The following is an 18,934-nucleotide window of genomic DNA, read 5'->3' on the forward strand; positions in this document are numbered from 1 at the left end:
TGGGAGGACTACTGCGGTGAAAGCGGGGAGCCAGAGCCAAGGGCACCTGGCCCCCTGAGATCACACCCTACAGGTCTTTCCTTCCAAAGAGATGGCTCAGCACGTCCAGCATGGAGAAAGGGACACAGTGACCAAATCTCTCCACTTTGAGATTTCAGACACCTTTGTCTCCTGTAACCGGTGAGCTGAGAATCCTTAATTTTGTTTCACCACCAATCCCCAGGCAAGGAGGGCCTGATACATAGGATACAATCACCGTTTCAAGCCTGCCTTTAAGGGGTGGTTATTTCAGCATAGAAATGGCCTTGTCCTAACACCAAAGATTGAACCCCCCTCCTTCTACCGTGCATGTGTGCCTGTCCCTTCCTGGGGCCGAGGACACAGCCCAGAGGCAGAGCACGCAGCTCGACCATCAGAATTCCTCACACTCAGCTGGATGCCCCCTAGACGCCCACCTTCCCACTGGAGTGGCCAAGCTGGCACTCCAGCCCCCCAGAACCCCAGGTCCTGTGCACCTGCTTACCTCGGGGCGACTTCATCCGGCCACCGGCCGTGCTCCCCTTCTCCCACTTCCCCTCCCGCAGGGTGCAGGCCCACTTCTGGCCCACCTCCTGACTCAGCAGGCCTGGGGTCAGTTTACAGATGACCAGAAGCATGAAATGTGCTTTAAAGTCCTTAAGAGTCATCCTGTGGAGAGCACGGGGGCACAGCACAATGTCCGTTCATCAGGACTAAAGCAGGCGCAGAACCAAGCAGTCCCACCAGCCCCAGCCCAGTGACTTCCCCCTTCTGTCCAGCTGAGCCTGCCTGGGACACAGGAGAGCAGCGCTGGCTCGATCAGTGTGAGCGTGCATCAGAGGACATGGGCCATCGAGAAAACTCCCCCACCCCCAGCCCGTCACTGGCAGCAGCCTCCTGCAAAGCGTGCCGGGGGAAACATTCTTGCTGTGCCGATTGCAATGATAAAGCTGAACTGGGGCGTTCCTGACTGGTGGATTGAGATATAGATGCCCGATAATAATTGTACAAGTCAGTTCTCAACTGTTCATTGATAAAAGCCTCAGGCCCTACTCACTAACTTTGAGACCCAAGGCAAGCTATCTGCACTGGCTGATGCTCCGTTTACCTATCCGTAAAGTGGAAATTAGTAGTACTTTCAGGGCTGTTGAGTTCAGCGACCACTTCCAAAGAGAGAGGGGTCACAGCAGTCTAGAAAGAGTGCAGAATGGGGGAAGAGGGGCCCAGGGGAACAAGGGTGGAAGTTAATAGTAAGGGCCAGAAGAGAAGGGAAAGGGGAGCAGGTGGGGCTCCCATCACACACCCAGAAACAGCATCCACTCAAGGCGTCTTGGTGGCTTCTCATAACAGGGGGTGAGTGGCTTTGGGGTGGGTGGGAGTCTGGCCATGGCACTCTGAGGTGGCTTAGAATTTATAATGCCTTCTTTCCTCATCTCTCTTTCAGGCCAGGAAAGATAAAACCTTGGGTTTGAGTGTTTTGAGAGATACAAGAGACAGGGTAGAAAGCAGGGAGAAGGAGGTGGCCGCCCCCTTGCTTGGCACCGAGTGCCCACTGAGCGCCACGCCAGAAGTCACAGCTCTCATCATAGGGACTGTGACGGCTTGCGGGGGCTGCGGGTCCCTAACGGGTCTTTGTGATCTCTGCACATGAGGCTGCCGGGCACATGTGTGGCACCCAGTAAATATTGGCAGGCGGGGTGTCCAAATGGAAGCCAGAGCATTTGCCCCAAGTCCCCAGGTCAGATACCAGAACTCGCCATCATCACTCTTCCTCAGCAGCAGAATCTTCTCCTTGGGGCTCAGTAGCTCCCACGTACTTGAGCTGAAAAGAGAAAAGGGATGTTTCTGTGGGGATGAAGGATTGGGGGGATGTGGGGGAGATGCTTAGAAGTGTCATTATTTCTCTCCTCCTCAAGCTGCTTTGCAAACAACTAAATCTCACATCCCGTCTTCTAAAGACAACACGGAACAGTAATTCATCCCTCACGGGGGCACCAAGGTCTGGGCCAGGCCCCTCACAGACTTTATCTCACCTAAGGCTAACAACAAGCTTGCAAGGTAGGGATTTGTATTGCCATTTGAGATGTTGGGAAACAGAGGCTAAAACAGATGAAATCACTTTCCCGAAGTCACAAAATTACGGAATGTCCGAGCACATTTGAAACGACCTTGGTACTACGTATTTTCAAAGCCCATCGTTTTGAACTTTTGTGCCTGATCACAAGGGAGTAAGGCTTGCCTGTAGTATTTCCCCACAGAAACAACTAAATATGCGACAAAATATAGAAAACAACTGTCTTCAAACATTAGACAGGAGGCAGCACCAGGTTACGATCCAGAGGAAGGGGAGGTGAATCCCAACGTCACCCAGACTCCTGCCTGAAACGAAATCCCTGGAGGGTGACACAGAGACTCCCATTCTGGTCTGAGCAGAGCTCCCAGAGGTCATGACACGGAACCAGAAGGTCCAGGCCAATCCAGATCTGTCTGTCTCTGACCCAGTGGGCCCCAAAGCACACTGAACCGTGCCCGGGACAGAACACGGATTCAACTCCAAAGACCTTAAGTGATTCATTCACTAATCACCAGTTTCTTCATCTGTAAAATGGGGATAAAATTCCCTACCTATATGAGCACTGTTCAGAGGAACAGAAATAATAAATACTCAAAGTGCTTGAAGGAAATAGGCACATAAGAGAGGTCTCTGCCTGCTCAAAGTCAAGGTAATTTTTATTTTTAAATAAATAAGGGCAGGAAAAAAATTCAAAGGGCTTAGCACAGTGCTGGCAAGCTCTCAGTAAACATTAGCTCAGTTATTATAATAAATGAAAAAACCGTCTATATGTCATTAAGCATCTTATAAATGTGAGCGATCGACCTTCACCGTCGGACTGCTCTCCTGATCCAGCTAGAGCACGAAGAACAATGTTGAATTATCGTGCAGAGGGCAGCCTCCTTCGCAGGCTTGCCCTGCCCCATCCTCACCCCCACCAGCCCATCCTGGGTGTTCACCTGTCACTCCAGTCTCCTTTCCATTCCACTTTGCCCCAAGGGTTCCGCAGCCTGACTAGATATTCTGGTCCATGTTTGCAGGTCACCTGCGCAAAATGAGAAGCAATTTTGGTGGCTGGGCTGAGTGCCAAACGCAAATGTTGTAGAGATCTGGGTGAGATCCATGCCTGCCTTGAGATGAGACCTTGAAGTGGAAGACAGAAGGCCCTGAGCGTGGGGAGAAGAGAAAGTGGTTCTGCCTCTTAGAGCTGCCAAGACCTAGCGCAAGTTACTTACCCTCTCTGGGTCTGTTTCCTCATGTGTAAAGTAAAGCTAATAGCCACGTCTGCTGTAATGGGTTGAATGGTGCCCCCCTCCCCAACCAAAGACAGATCCACCCAATATCTGTCAGTGTGACCTTATTAGTTATTTATTTTTTAAATATTTATTTATTTATTTCAGTGAGAGAGAGAGAGAGTGCGCACAGGCTGGGGGGCAGAGGGAGAGAGACTTAAGCGGACTCCCCTTGGAGCTCAGAGCCTGACACAGGGCTCGATCCCGTGCCCCTGAGATCACCACCCAAGCTGAAACCGAGCTGGGTGTTTAACCGACTGTGCCACCCAGCTGCCCTAATGTAATCTTATTTATTAAAAGGGTCTTTGCAGACATAATAGACTTAAGGAACTTGAGATGAAATCACCCTGGAGGAGTGCCTGGGTGGTTCAGTCAGGTTAGCATCTGCCTTTGGCTCAAGTCCTTAGATCAAGCCCCATGGTCCAGCTCACTGCTCAGTGGGGAACCCACTTCTCCCTCTCCCTCTGCTGCATCCTGTCCCCTGCTTGTGCTCTCTGGCTCACTCTCTCCTCTCAAATAAATAAATAAAATCTTAAAAAAAAAAGAGAGAGAAGAAGAGAAAAAAAAAGAGAGAGAGAGAAAGAGAAAAGAAAAGAAAAATCACCGTGGATTAGCAGAGTCCTAAACCCAGTGACAAGAGAAGGGAAAGGAAGGGTGGGGGCGACACAGAGGAGATGGCCACGTGGAGACGGGAGCTCTCCAGCCGAAGCTAAGGAGTGCTAGGAGCCGCCATAAGCCGGAAGAGGTGAGGAAGGACCCCCTCCCACAACCCCCATAACCACCCACTCCGCCTGCACAGCTTGGTTTCAGACTTCTGGCCTCTGGAACCGTGAAAGAATAAATTTCCGTTGCTTGAAGCCCCCCAGTTTGTGGTGATTTATTATGGGAGGCCCGGGATACTAACACACCCCCTCCCAGGGTTGTTGTGAGAATTGTTAACATTTGTGAAGCAGCTGGACCATGACTTAGTGCACAGGAAGTGCTACATTTTGGTAAAAACGTTAAATCAAAAAAATAGAAAAATAAATATATTAAATAAATATAAAACAAAATATGGACATAAATATATAACTAAATATTAATAATGTCTAAGTTTTGTTAAAGAAGTATGAGAATACATGAAAAACTCTTGACACACACACACACACACACACATGACTGATGCAGGTCTGGGAAGCGGAGGAAGACAGGTGGGAGCTGAGTTGCAGAGATCTGGCCGCGTAAAAGGGAACTGGAGGACGTGGGGACATCAGGCTGTCTAGAGGACATCGGGGGCCCTCGATGATGGAACCTGCATGTTTCTCACCGGCATGCCCCATCCGCCCAGAGTACCCCTCTCCCTCAGACAAATCTACTGACCTTTCTGGGGCCAGCTCAATGCCACCTCCTCTATGAAGCCTTTCCTGATGTTCCCCAACCCAACCAGGCAAATGTCTCCTCAATGACCCCTGAGCCCCTAACACCTTTTATCTATTCTTCTCTCCACTTTCTACTTTGCTTCCTTCCCATTTTTACATACAGTTTGTCTCCATCCCTGAGCTCCGTGTAGGTAGGGTCCCTGTCTGATGCCTCTTTCCCTCCATGCTTAGCACAGCTCAAAAAATGAATAACCATGGAGAGTTATTCAGAAAGGAGGCTGACAGAAAGGAGTGTGTGAGAAAGAAGCAGGAATTTGGGTGGGAAGCCCCAGACGGGAAGGTTGTCAGTGGTAAGCCCAGAGCAAAGAGGGTCTCGAGGAAGGGCAGTGAGGCCCAGCAGGGCTGGGTGGCTGACTGGCAGGGCTTCCTCAGGGCAGAGGGGCTGGGGTGGTGCCCTGCAGGTGGCCCAGGCTGGACCCACCATGTCACTCCAGAACACAGGTGCACAGGTGCAGAGAGCCCAGCCCCTGCTTCAGCAGGTAAAGAATTGGCCCCCGAGACTGGGCACAGCTAATAATGCTCACCAAAGCCTTGGTGAGAAGCCCCGAGAGAGAAGGGGGGGGCCCGAGGGGAAACAGAAGGGCTGGTTCCACCCACCTTCCTGATTCCTGTGAGGGTATAGGCATGGCCTCCCACCAGCCCATTCTCCAGCACCCTCTCCATCTGTGAAGACAAGAGAGCTCCTGTCAGCCTGCGGCTGTGTATAGGTTATTTGGGGGGCATGGGGACCGTGTGGCTGGAGCAAGGGCTTATGGGGAGGGCTGAGGGAGACCCACACAGTGGCCTCACAGTTGTCAAAGCTCTTCAGCACCCACTCGTTGGAGCCTCTAAGTCAGGATGCCATTCTGCATGATTCCCTTCCCTTTGGACAGAAGACGAGCTCACATTCGGAGCTGCTAAACCATCATGTGGGGTGACAGGGTGGTCGCTCGTGGGGGCGGGGCCAAACCCAGGGCTCCCTATGTTAGTTCCATGTTCTTGGTTTTTGCTAGATTAGTCAGTAAAGACCAGTTGTGCTAATACAGCCCCTTGCACCTGGTTGACACTTAGGCACAATTAGCTTGCTTGTCTACACCATCAGCATTTGACTTTGGCCCCTGAGGGCTCTGCTTGGCTGCTCGGGTTTGAACACCAGGACTCCAGGAGCTATAGCTGGTTGGGGGTCTTGGGGACCATGCTAGGTGAGAACAGAAGCTGGCAGATGAAGGGGATGGCAGCAGGAGAGGACACTGTGCTGGTTCACAGCCCAGTCGCACCCCTGAGTGGGTCTGGCAGCCAATGAGCGTTCTGTTGTAGGTGGCTCGGGTTAGGATGTCCCAGAGGTTGCCAGGGGCTTCTGCTAGATTGAAGGTCATTGTCACCCCTCCAGTGAAGTCCACGAGCGCTTCAGACACCTGCCCACGCTGCAAGTCTTCATAGGAGCCAGAGAGCCTGCCCAGGGAAGGAGTACAAATGGGAGTAGAAGGGAAGGGGCATTCATACTATAGCCTGGCATGGTCCAAATGAGTCTAGTGAAGCCCCTGCTTGGTTCTTTCCTGGGTATATGCCTGCTACTCCTTCCTTCCATCCCAGGGGCAAAGGAGAAAATATATACTGAGTTCCTGTCTTGTTAAACAACTCCATCCATTAGGGAAAGCTGAAGGGAAGGGAAGGGGGAATTGGGAAGGGAAAGGGAAGGGAAAAGATTTCTGGTGTTTGTCTTACTTGGCATAAGCCTTTTCCAGAAGAGCTCCCCAGAACAAGTTTTTGTAGGTGGAAGAGACAAACACCAGCTGGCCAGCTGCATTCACAGGGAGTCGGTCATCTATCACCACTGGCACCCACTTCCCAAAGTGCCAGAACTGGAAGGAGAAAGTGCCCACTAGTGAGTGAAGATTGCCGTGGAAGATGGTCAGCCCAGGGGGCAAAGACACGACTCTCCCGAGACCCCTCTTTCCAAAGGCTTCCTCCAGGCTGGGGCACCAGCAAGTTACTCACCCAGAACTGGAAGATGCCAGCATACTTCTCAGTGAAATTCTGATTCAGGGGAACAACACGGCTCAAGATGTCCTGGTGCAAAGTCAGAGCTTGCAAAGCAGCCAAGAACCAGCAGTCTCCTAAGCCAGAGAGCACACAGCATCTGCACGGTGTACTTCCTACATTCTACAGGTGTTTGCATCAATCTACTGAAGACATGACATGCAAGAAATGCCTAGGCCCAGCCGCTTTTCTCCCTGGGCTTGTAGCCCAGTTTAGCAGAAGGGAAAGATATACCAAGGAGGAAGACAGTTGAGTGAGCAGAAGGTGGGGAAGAGCACTGGCAGGAATCTCAACTTGACACCAAGAACTGAACCACATTCCTGGACCAGCTTCCTGAAGGCCACATCCTCAGGAACTTGGATGCAAACACAACCAAACTTTTCTAAAGTCCTGCTTCTGTAACTGATGTATGCTCTTCTGGAAAGATCTCAACCCTTCCATGCTCCATTACCCCCATCTGTGAAACAGGTATCGCTACATTTGTGCCTTCCTTTGTGGCCATGGGTTTTTCCTAGTCCCCCCAAAAAGAAAGTCAGGATGAGGATAGGCTTGGGCTATATACTTGGACTCTAGATGGGGCATCTAGTGACTGGTGTGCCAAAAAGGACTCATTACGGGGACTAGAACAGAGGGAGCACATTCTTCCAAGACAAAACCCAGACCTGTAAACTGGTAATGAGGGTTGTCCTAGGGGAAAGTTTTAGCATTCCCATGTACCCTCAGAGGACCAGTTATTATCATTTTCCTGGCGAAGGACACGGACTTCAAGGTGGAGTTCAGGGTGGCCATTTCCCCCATTGGGACCTCTCAGATCCACTCTTTCCCACTCCATTCTGCCTTGGCTGGGTCAGGCTCGTGGCTGCCAGGTCTGCATGTCCAGGGGCTGTACACACTTACCTACCACTCCCTGGCACAGGTCCAGCCTTTTGGCATTGGCAGAGTAGAACTGGGGATTGCTGTGTAACTCCTGCAGGGGACAGACAGAATTGTCCTTTTGACCAAGAAGCTCCTTGAGCTACAGTGACCGTAGTTTCCCATACCTCAAGATTGGACTTATGGGACACAGATATGGAATATATATGAAATCGGGGCTGTCCCAGGCAAGCTGGCATATGGATTCAGCCCATCACATTTCTCATTCCTTCTTGCAGGCCATGGAAGCCAGAGTTCGAGAGAACTCTGTGTGGATCCTGAGAAATAGCACTGGTACCCAAAATGCCTTTGCCTGGAGTTTCTGTTAAAATAGAAGTATGTCTTTTAGAGGGTGTTCATATTTTTTCTTAGAGATCTTCCCATTGTCCTGATTCTCCTCCTCCTCCTCCTTCCTACCCTACCGCCCAACAGAATGGCCTTTTTGCCTTTCTGTGCTACATGCAGGGGGGGTGGCAGTGGGAGTGGGGCAGGTGGTCTCTGCTCCACAGTGAGGACTAAAGCCCTCATGTTCAGCATAGGCACAGCTCACCCAAGGTCAGGTGTGACAGACTCTACATCAGCAGTTCCCGAATTTTCAGGGAAAAGTAGAATCTTGGCTGCTATCTAGTTTGGGAGGCCCACTTGGGAATTTTGCACACAGAAGGGACTTAATCTGGGGCCATACGCTTTGATGGGAAGGCTGAACAGGGCCCAGAGGGTGGTGAATCTGTGGCAAGCCTGACTCCACTTTGCTCCCCAGCCATGTTGAGGAAAATTATTGTATAATTCAAGTTTGGTGGGGGCTGGATTGCCTTTGAACACAGTAAGTTGCGTTTTAAAGGAATTGTCAAAGCACTTTAGAAAGTGAAGAACATTGTTGTAAGGTGATTAATGGCTTCTTAATTTATGTCTTCCTTGGGCCTGATTTAAGGGTTAAGGGTGAAGGTATGTGAGAATGTGTCTTCCTGGTTAATGGCATTGGTGGTGGCTCAGGATGCCCTGCCAGCTTGGATGAGACCCAACAGTACTTTGGCTATGGCTGCCCAGCATATTTCTGGGTAGGGGCCGAGGGAGATCACATCTCAGATCCCTTTCAGCACCGCCCCTAGTTTTCTCCATCTAGAGAATGGGAATGTGGGCACTCACCCACTGCCTTCACCTGGGGATCAATGGCAGTGAGTAAGACATGGCATCTGGAACACTCCCCAAGGAAGGTCTGGACTGACTTGTGTGTGTGTGTGTGTGTACTGTGGGGAAGCTCCCTCCTCCCTTACCGGAGGCCTCTTCCATTGTAGGCCAGGTGGCAGCTTCCGCAGCAGGGGCCCGCTGCCCACCGAGTGCAGACTGGCTGGAAAGCTGTCATCTTCAAAGAGGTGGCCTTCCATCAGGCACCTTTCCCTCAGGGACTCATAGTCTTGCTTGGAGAGCTGTGAGGAGCCCCGCAATGAGTTCTTCCGCCCCAACTTCCATCTGCCTCGGAAAGGTAGCCACAGAGACATGGTCGAGTAGGTCTTCTGGATGGTTTCTGTTGCTCCTGGAATGGAGAGCCCATGTTCAGTTTACTTACTGCCTGTTGACCCTGTGCCATTCCCCCAGTGAGGAGGAGGATGGAGAGGTGAGACAGACTGCAGCATCTTGTCTGATTCTCGTCCCAGAGAGTGAGGTCCTTGAGCACTGGTTCCAGTGCTGGGGTTCTGATGGGGTTCTGGGCTCCCACAGCCAAGGCCTGAGGGAAAGGAGGGGTCTCTTCAGCCTCAGGGCTGGGTCCTGGGCCCCTGACCATGCCAATGACACAAGGACACTTCTGCTTAGGGGGGCAGGGGAAGGAGGAGAGTAACAGGAAGCTAAAGTTCAGTTCATTGGACTTGAGGGTCCCTGTGCCAGACAAGGAAGGAGCAGTCACTACCCTTTCTGTCTTCCCTCACAGGGCCTTCCTGCTGTCACCCCCAAGCTCACACACGTCCTTCTACTTGCTCTAATATCCTTTTCTGTCTTCCCTGCAAAACCATGTCTCTAGCTTTCCTCCTTCTACATATTCTTCAAATCAACTCCTTCTTTAAAGATATTTTTGGCAATGTAAAAAAAATCACATATGTATTATGGTGAATACCGAAAGGTCTGTACCTACCTGTTTTCTTCTTCACCTTATTATTAATAGGATACCAGTTTTGATCAATGAATAAAACCTGATTTCCCAGAGCTTCCTGCTGGACAGGTTGGCCATTGAGATGAAGGTGGCAGTCTACCAGGTGAGGCTTTTGGAAAAGTTATGACTTTCCCAATTTTTCCAGTTGGCACTACTTCTGAATTCCCCCCATCCCAATCCTGAGAAAGCAGATGTAATAGCTAGAGAGGGACTACTAGGTAAAAAACCACATGCTAGAAGGAGTCTGGATCTTGATGACTGCCTTGAACAAATGGTCCAGACTTGCCTGCAGTCTCCAATGGTGGCTTGCCTCCAGGCTTATTACATGAAAAGGACAAACCATTTGCTTACTTAAGCCATGAGAATGGCCAGACTCAGCAGTGCTCTCTATGTTAGCCAGTGTTACGTGTCTGTTACATACAACCATAGCACTCTCAAGTGATACTCAATGGCCTAGAAAATTTTACATACACTTTTGGGAGATCAACGGATCCTTCTTCTGAAGCTCATCAACAACCTTCACACTGAGAGCTCTGCCAGCCGATTGGACCCCACCAGCCCCAATATTCTAGCATATCTTTATATCGCCTATGTCTATTTTTGTGCAGTAGTTGATTCATTAAGCCAGTGATTTCATGGCCTTTGTGATTTGTATTCCTATCTACTTAGAATCTGAAAATGTCAGAGCTAGAATATGGCTTAGTAATCATCAAATCTAGTATTTCCCCAAAATTATTTTAGCAGTGGAGTTCCTTCTTCAAATGAAATCCTACAGAAACTCAAGAGTAAAGGCTTGAGTTTACAGATTGGACCTCAGTGCAGCTTTGCAAGATTTCTCATTTTATGGTTTGAAAACCACCAATCTTATCTTGCTCCTCTCATTTTTCAAGTGTTAAAACCAAAACCCGTTCATCCATTGGCTCACCAAAAATTTCATTGGGAATTTTTCATCTGTCAGGCTTGAGCTAAGTATCATTCATGAGAGACAGTCCCTTGCCCTCCTGGCTTTTCCAGCCTAGTAGGGGTCAAGTAACCTTCTCAGGGCTACCCAGGGAACATTCATCAGAACCCTATCTAGAACTCAGGGCCCTGACTCCCACAACAGTGCTCAGCCCTCCATGTCAACAGCTCCTATTTGTGCCAGTACAGTGCTTGGGACAGAATGTATATGCACTAAAAGCAGCCTTCAAACAAGCCTAGTCCAAGTAGGAGTACTCCCTCCCAGCTGTATGAGTGATCTTCGTTCAGCAGGATACTGCCTATCCTCCAAACTCCAACTTTATTCCCACCACCAGGAAACCTTCCTTGTGTGTCTAGTCTTCACTGAGTTCCCCTCAACTTGACTGTCTACTGTTCCACCATCTACCACCGAGGACACCCAATCACCTTCTAACTGGTTCTTCTCAAATTATCACTAGTGAAGCACCTGTATTCTTTTCAGCTTGCCACAGAAATTAACAAAAATAAATATTAAATTTATTTTATAAATTTATATATAAATTCATATATTTTAAAAATTTATATTTATATAATATATAGCTTATATTTATAAATTTATTTTATAAATTTATTTTTATAAATTATTAGATTTATTTTAAAATAAATTAATAAATTATTTAAAAATGAAATTCAAAAAGGATATGTAAAATACAAGCCCTCTTTTAAAATTTTTTTTCAGATTCAACAGAAATAAAATTATTTGATAAATTACTATAAAATAAGGTTCTAAACACTTACCTTTAGTTTTGTATTCAGCCTAACATGCACCGCTAGCAATCAGTTTCTGAAATGGTTTTGTTCTTGGATCCCATTGTGGGCTCTGCTCTGAGTGATTCACACACGGAAACCTCCTCTGCCTAACACCCTTTTTTTCCCCCACTGGATTAACACTGGTGGAATGCTGTTTGTCTCACACCCTTACCTCTCTCTGAGGTTAGGGCAGTCTGATTCCTGGCTGTTCTTATTTGTCACAAGTGTATTCACACTTCCTGGGGGACGACCCTGTACTCTCCTACCTTGGCTTACAGGGATCCAAACGTTATTACTGGGCCCTTGAATTTTCCCCTGAGTTTCTTCCTGATATAGACCATCAGACTATGCTTCCTTTGCCCTAACTCCTTCTTCCAGACATTTACATCTGTCAACAAACACAAAGCCACACAGAGGCTATCTTACTTTTTTTTCAAGCCTGAAGAGCAATCCTTCAAATCTTGAGGTGTGACCAATAATAGTGGGTCCCTTGGCTTCAGAACCAGATCCAGGCTCGGGCCCTCCCTCCCGAAGGTCACTGGGGAGGGTCACTGCTGGGTCACACTCAGATTCCTCTCCATGCCTGAAAACATTGCTTCTTATGAGAAGTCGTGGTCCTTGTCGGGCTCAGAGGCTTAAATACCCATCACAAGATGCTTCCACCCTCCAAATTGCAGAAAGAGGCCAAACCCATACACATCTTATCTTTAAATAAATACTCCTAAGGCACCTTAAGGAGAGTCTAGACCCAGATGTGGATAGCTGGCGGGTCTGAAATGTCTTCTGTATGTTACCACCTATGACTGAAATGGGCTCTTTCTCAGATTGCCATAGCACTCTGCAAAGGGCCAGGTATATCTTGGTTGTATTTGGAAACTCATTTTAACTACTGTAAGTAAACAGTGTTGGAGCAGGCCCATAACAGAAGACTATGCAAATGAATAGGGAAAAGCTGATTGAGGCACATGATATTCGAGTGTGCAGCCTAAAGGCACAGAGCCCGTTCCTGAGCATCCTTTCCTTGCCACCCGAGAAGGTGTTAGACTTCTCTGTCACGTTCTTCATGTCAGGATTCATTTGTACTCCTCAAAGAAGTAGTCAGAGCCTCCATTTCACTTTTCTGCATTGGCTCCACTCACCTTCTCTATAGACTTTAGGGCAAGATGGGGAGCTCTATAATGGTGAGGGGAGTCCCTGGTGCTCTTAATCCAGATGAAGCCTTTTGGTGCTAACTGCCTGGTGAACACTGAGGGACATTACCAGGTGAGACACATGAATACTCCATGCCTTGAGTCCCTGCCCTGATATGCGGTTAATTCACATGTGCATTGAACACCTACTATGCGCCAGACACTGTACTCATGCTAAACACATACACGTAAGTATAGAGTTGGGGCTCTGGAAAGGAAACAAAAGAGATAAGAACCACATTCTCATTCACAGGTGCTATGGGCCTGTAGCATCCTCCTAAGGGATGATTGATTTCCACAGAACTCTGGCATCCTGCCACAACCCACCAAGCTGTCAGAAGTAAAATTGGAAAAGAAACCTAGGCTTCTTGTACAGTGGTCTGTCTGAATGATAAAAAGCATTGGATTGGAAACATAATCAATTCTAGGGTCTGGACAGCTGGAACAAAAGAACAAGACTAACTGTTGGCCCTGCCTGATTTATCTTGGGCAGGGACTGTACTTCTTTTGTGTAATAGGAGCACTAGATTTGGAATTAGAAAACCCGGGAAGTGGCTGGGTTTGTCACCTCCTACCTCTGTGACTATGGGCAAGACCCTTACCCTCTCGGAGCTGGTCTCCTTACCTCTAAAATGGAGATGACACATACTGTAAACTCTCAGGACTCAAAAGAGCTAATGATAAAGTTTGAAAAAACTTTAGTCTAAAGCAGGAGTTGGCAAACCATGGCCCATGGGCCAAATCTGGCCCATTGCTGGTTTTTGTAAATAAATTCATTGAAACACAGGTATGCTACCTGTTTATGTACTATCTATGGCTATTTCTGCAACATACGTTACAACAGCAGAATTGGGTAGTTGCAAAAGACATCATACAGCCAACAAGCCTGAAATATTTATTGGTTGGCCCTTTATAGACAAATTGGCTTAAATCACGGTCTAACTCCATAAATATTATGGCACGATGCTAGACACAGTGGTAGGTTCCAAATAGTAATTCAGAGAATAAAATGTGATTAAGTGGGTTTATCATTAAGAATTTATGTTAATGCAACAGAAATTTTTTCTCTAATTGATTCATTAATTTTTTATAGACTCAACATTTACGGTTACATTTATGTCTCAAAAAGACTTGAAGATGTGGCCTGCCATTCCTCTCTGCTAAAGTCTTGTCTCTAATTCATTTTTCAGATGTGATGACATCAGACATTCCTTGGAAGTTTCAGGTGGTTTTGCGGTTACTGATTATGAATAGGAAAACCCACATCTCTATGTACAGATCATGATCTGTTTGTAAAAGAGGAAGTTATTTGGCAAAATTTTCCTCCCCGAAGTGTGTCTTTGTGGAGTGTGGATTATTTTAAGCTGTTTATTTTTTTTTAAGATTTTATTTATTTATTTGACAGAGAGATCACAAGTAGGCAGAGAGGCAGGCAGGGGAGGAGGGAGTGGGGGAGGTGGGAGGGAAGAGCCTGATGTGGGGCTCAATCCCAGGACCCTGGGATCATGACCTGAGCTGAAGGCAGAGGCTTTAACCCACTGAGCCACCCAGGTGCCCTTATGCTATTTATTTTTAAGAAGCAGAAGACTCAAGAAGTTTTTCTTTTTCGCTACCCTCCTAATGCCTAAGAAAGTTTAGATAGAGGACTTATTTCAGAAAAAGAACTATTACCATAGATAACTATAGTAAAATATGAACTAGGTTGGTAGAGAGGATGGGACCTAGAAAAGTCTGTTGGTTAAAATTCTTCTCTATCTTCCATTGTTGCTATGGGCCCAGCAAACATTTGTTTACTCTTTTACTCCTTTTCATCTTTGCGTGGATCGTGTTCCTTTCCTGTCAAGACCTAGACCCCTGCCTCCTTTTCTGGAGTTCTGGATGGCATATAAGCTTCAATTTCCTGACAGCCTGTGGGCCTCCTATTCTTATGGAAGCTCTCTTGCTTACATAATTAAATTTGATTTTCCCCTGTTAATCTGTTTCGTGTCAATTTAATTCTTAGATCAGCCAAAAGAAGCTGGGAAGGTAAAGGAAAAATTTTCCTCCCAACAGCAAAATTAATGGTTTGAAAGGATCATGAAAGTTTTTACTATTTAGATATGTCTAATTTAGATATAGTTTGGAACAGAAGACCCCAAGCCCCCCTATATTAGGGAAGACATCTGTCTTTGAGGAAACAAGAATGTGGACCAACCATGAGCTACAGAAGATAAGAATGGTATATATTTTTTTCTAGATTCATAGAGCTGGGTGATACATCATGAATAAACAGATGCCTGACAAATACTTGCTGACAGGTTGACTAAATGAACAAATAGTTGGTTCTTCATTTGTAAAACATAAAGAATGATAAAGCCTGCCCTCTCCACCCCTCCTGATTGAAGCTGAAATGAGATACAGGCTATGAAATATTTTTGGGAGCTGGCAATCATTTGGCTGCTCTTCTGTTGTTCTGACCACATCCCCGAGAATTGGTTTTGGTTGAGATTTGCTTTTAGGAGCCTCATAACAGCCTTCCCTTCTAATCCATGCTGGCTTGGAAGTAACTTTCCTGGGGGAATTATGCAGGTTCCAAGGCAAAGCACCCTGGGGAACAAAGTAAAATCAAGGTCATCCTTCAAGGAGAAAAGAGTCTCCAAGGGGAATATACACCTTGGCAGTAGACTGGGTGGGGAAGAGAGGCAGGAAATGCCCTGCCTTAGCTGGTGACGCTAAGGGTTCCTATGGGCTGATTGCGTACTTATTTGGAGTGATTAAAATTTTGTGGAGCTCTCTTTTCACTCCCAACTACCCCACCATCTGTCATCTGACTCCATGGGACACTGAAGAGCCACAGATCTGCGGCTTTGTAGAACTACAGGCACCCTCATAGAGATAACTTTCCTTGGGCTTAGGAATATTCTCTGAGCCTGTGTGGAAGATGTCACTCACTGTATATGAACCAAATATCAGGACAAAAGGAATTTGGTGGTCACCCCACTCAGCACTCCTGTGTACAGTTAAGACTTCTGAGGAGGTCTAATGGGCTCTCAGCCTGCTCAGCTTCATGGGGGTGAGCCTCTCATCTCGAATCCCAGTGCGGTCACTCTGTTCCCTCAAGCCTGCTTCTGGTCTTGTAGCTCCCACCCAGGAGATCACCAAACCCTAGCCTCAGGTCAGTCCCTTCTCTTATTTCTCCACCGCCTTCCACACTTCAATGGACTAAGCCTTTCAATTTTTCCCTCTTCTGAACATTTCAAAACGCATTTGAATAGTTTTAAAACAGATCTAGAGGAGTTCCTTTTATTTTTTTAGGAGTATTTGCATCTCAAAAGAGTCACAGACTTAGTGCTGCATTGCCTGGTCAGGCAGAGGCAGCTTTTCTTCCAACTGGTCCTGCATTTACCTTCTGAGTGGCCAATTTCACAGCACTCCCCTCAGATCCACACAGCCCATGGTCTCAAACCCAACAGCTGGGCTCTTGGTGTTTTGGCCCCTTTCTGCGTAAACAACCTACATCACACACCTCTTCTCTATTCCAACTTATCTTTTCATGGGTACACAAATACAAGGTGTTTCTTGCTCTCTCTGCTTCAAATAAAACCATCCTTCAAAGTTCAGCTCAGGTTTCCCTTCCTCCCCAGAGCCCTCTCTGCCCCTCCAGCACATTTGATCTTCTCCTCACAGCTGAGTCACCTCATGATGTACTGATGTTCTCACCTTAGAAAAGGTATTCTAGGGGCGCCTGGGTGGCTCAGTGGTGAAAGCCTCTGCCTTCAGCTCAGGTCATGATCCCAGGGTCCTGGGATCAAGCCTCACATCGGGGGTCTCTGCTCAGCAGGGAGCCTGCCTCCTCCTCTCTCTCTCTCTGCCTGCCTCTGTGCCTACTTGTGATCTGTCAAATAAATAAAAAATTAAAAAAAAAAAAAGAAAGAAAGAAAAGGTATTCAAGGGTCTCCGATATTTGGTGACAGGCAGAGATCACTGTAAAAGCAGCTGCCCAGAAAGAACAATCCTGAATCTGACCTAGCGCTCCGTTGCCCATTGTTCAAGTGTGTAAACCGGGTAGGAGGATGCTGGGTAAGATCACCCCCTGCCCCTCGGAATGCTCAGTCCTGGACTTGAGGAGTGGTAGCTTTGCATATTAGGTTATGATTTACACTATTCTAGAACACCAAGCTGTGTAGTTCGACACTAAGGCAAAACTTTGGGGACAGTACGCTAATCAAAAACATCTTTTAGGAAGACAACGTGGCCATGAATATTAAAGCTAAACATATATATAGCCTACGACACAACAATCACTGGGCATCACCCAACAGAAATGCTTAAATTTATGCCCCAAAAGACCTATTACAACGGGATTCGTAAAAGCATTATTCAAATGAGGCCTGGACTGAGAAATGACCCTCATGCCCATGAACACGGATAAATGGTATTGGGCTACATTCACACAACAGAATACCATACAGCACTGAGACTGAACAAACAGGAACTACTTGCTACAATGGGGATGAAATTTGCAAACACCAGTACGGAGTGAAAAAAATCCAGACACAGAGACCCTATGACAACATTTATGTAACTTCCAAAAAAAGAAAAAAAAAAAAAAGCAAAACCAACCTATGTGTTAGAAATCAGTTTACTGGTTACCCCTGGAGTGGACACATTTATAACAAAGCTAATTATACCACTAATATATGAGTCTATTCTATTCCTTTCTATTGATTGAAAATTTTGATGGTCAGGAGGGAGATTTACAGGGAGATTGAAAAGTGGTAGATTCAACTCATGGAAACAAGGCTTTATTGAGTGCCTCCCCATGGGCCAGGCATCACCCTTGATAATAGGAGTATAGGATGAATTAGTTTCTGGCCACAAGGAAATCACAGACCAGTGGCCAGGCTCCCACTCTAGAGAGGGCCTTCTTCGCTTCACGGAAAGGTGCTCACTCCACGTAATGATTGGTACCCACCAGTCTAAGAATCCTCATTCTAAAAGTCAAAGACACCCTCTCAAGGAGAATCCCCCAATCAAAAAACCTAGGTCTATTTTACCAGCTCAAGGTTAGGATCACTGTTCCAGCCCTAAACTCCTGTAGACTATACCTGGCATTTCTGGAACAACAATGTTTAACCCATTTCCAAGCTACCTCCCACGCAAACCACAAAAAGGATTATGAGCTGAGCTGAGAGCTGCCTGCCTTCTTCCAGAATCATCCAGAGCCCCTAAGAGACTTCTCATGTCCAGAGACCAGCAAATGGCTCCAAACAAGGTGAGTTCCAGAGTTTTAGTCTAAATGAGCCCTAGTGCCATAGGATGTCATAATGATAAGCACTATGTGAGAGATGGAGGGAGGAAAAAGACCCTTTTAGGGTCCTGGTTGGGTCTGAAAATTAAACTAACGAAGACAGATTAAAAGGAGAAAAGCACACAAATTTTATTAAATTTTTACATAGGAGTCTTTATAAGGGGAGGAAGACCCAAAGTGGCCAGAGCTGGAGGCTTTCATACCTTTTAGACAAAGAAACAATAATCTGTGAGTAGTTGACATGACAAAGGAATTTGGGCCAGGCTCAACTAGAACTAAGCATTCCTCATCTTCCATAACTAAGAAAAGCTAGTTTGCTTAACTAGGACAAGAACAAGAAGGTAAGGGTTATTTTCACTAGGTTTGTTTGCAGATTCTTTTAGTGCCTTCTCTGAGCCTGTGAAGAGTATGTCTCCAATAAAAGGAGAATTTATTTCCTGCCTTAGGCAGAAAAGAGGGAACTTTTTCTGTGTGTACCACTTCTCAAGTCCCTTCAGCTCAAAATAATTTTTATATCAAGGAGGCATATTTTGGGGTGATGTATTCTGGTTTCCTTCAGGAACGATTTGCCTCTTACAGAATGTGAGCATCATCACTGGTGTTTTCTCATCTGATTTCACAGAAGCCAAAACAGCCTCACCGTCTATCAGCACCCAGAGAACAGCCTGCCTCCCAGAACATCAGGATCCCACAAAAGGCTCCAGACGAGAACCAGCTACCTCCAGACCCCTTCTAAAATCAAGAAGGTTCATAAAAACCCTGGAATGGCCTGAACGCTAGGAAATGACAGCACCTAGGGACATCAGTCACTCCACAAAATAACCACCGATAACAATCAAAGCTGGAG

The 18,934-nt window shown here is 46.9% G+C and overlaps 1 protein-coding gene across 1 annotated transcript in view; it reads right to left on the reverse strand.

Annotated features, from left to right (window-relative positions):
• CAPN14 (calpain 14) overlaps positions 1-18,934 on the reverse strand; it is a 72,981-nt gene that overhangs the window by 15,026 nt on the left and 39,021 nt on the right. The window contains exons 4-12 of the mRNA XM_082742996.1: positions 8,987-9,246; positions 7,698-7,767; positions 6,759-6,877; positions 6,486-6,622; positions 6,038-6,212; positions 5,379-5,444; positions 3,031-3,116; positions 1,766-1,840; positions 524-687 (exon numbers count right to left, since the gene is read on the reverse strand). Of these exons, the coding sequence (XP_082599122.1) occupies positions 524-687; positions 1,766-1,840; positions 3,031-3,116; positions 5,379-5,444; positions 6,038-6,212; positions 6,486-6,622; positions 6,759-6,877; positions 7,698-7,767; positions 8,987-9,211 (1,117 nt within the window). The 5' untranslated portion in view covers positions 9,212-9,246. The remainder of the gene's footprint in view (positions 1-523; positions 688-1,765; positions 1,841-3,030; positions 3,117-5,378; positions 5,445-6,037; positions 6,213-6,485; positions 6,623-6,758; positions 6,878-7,697; positions 7,768-8,986; positions 9,247-18,934) is intronic.

The sequence above is a fragment of the Mustela nivalis genome (assembly GCF_964662115.1).
Source record: "Mustela nivalis genome assembly, chromosome: 8".
Taxonomy (NCBI): domain Eukaryota; kingdom Metazoa; phylum Chordata; class Mammalia; order Carnivora; family Mustelidae; genus Mustela; species Mustela nivalis.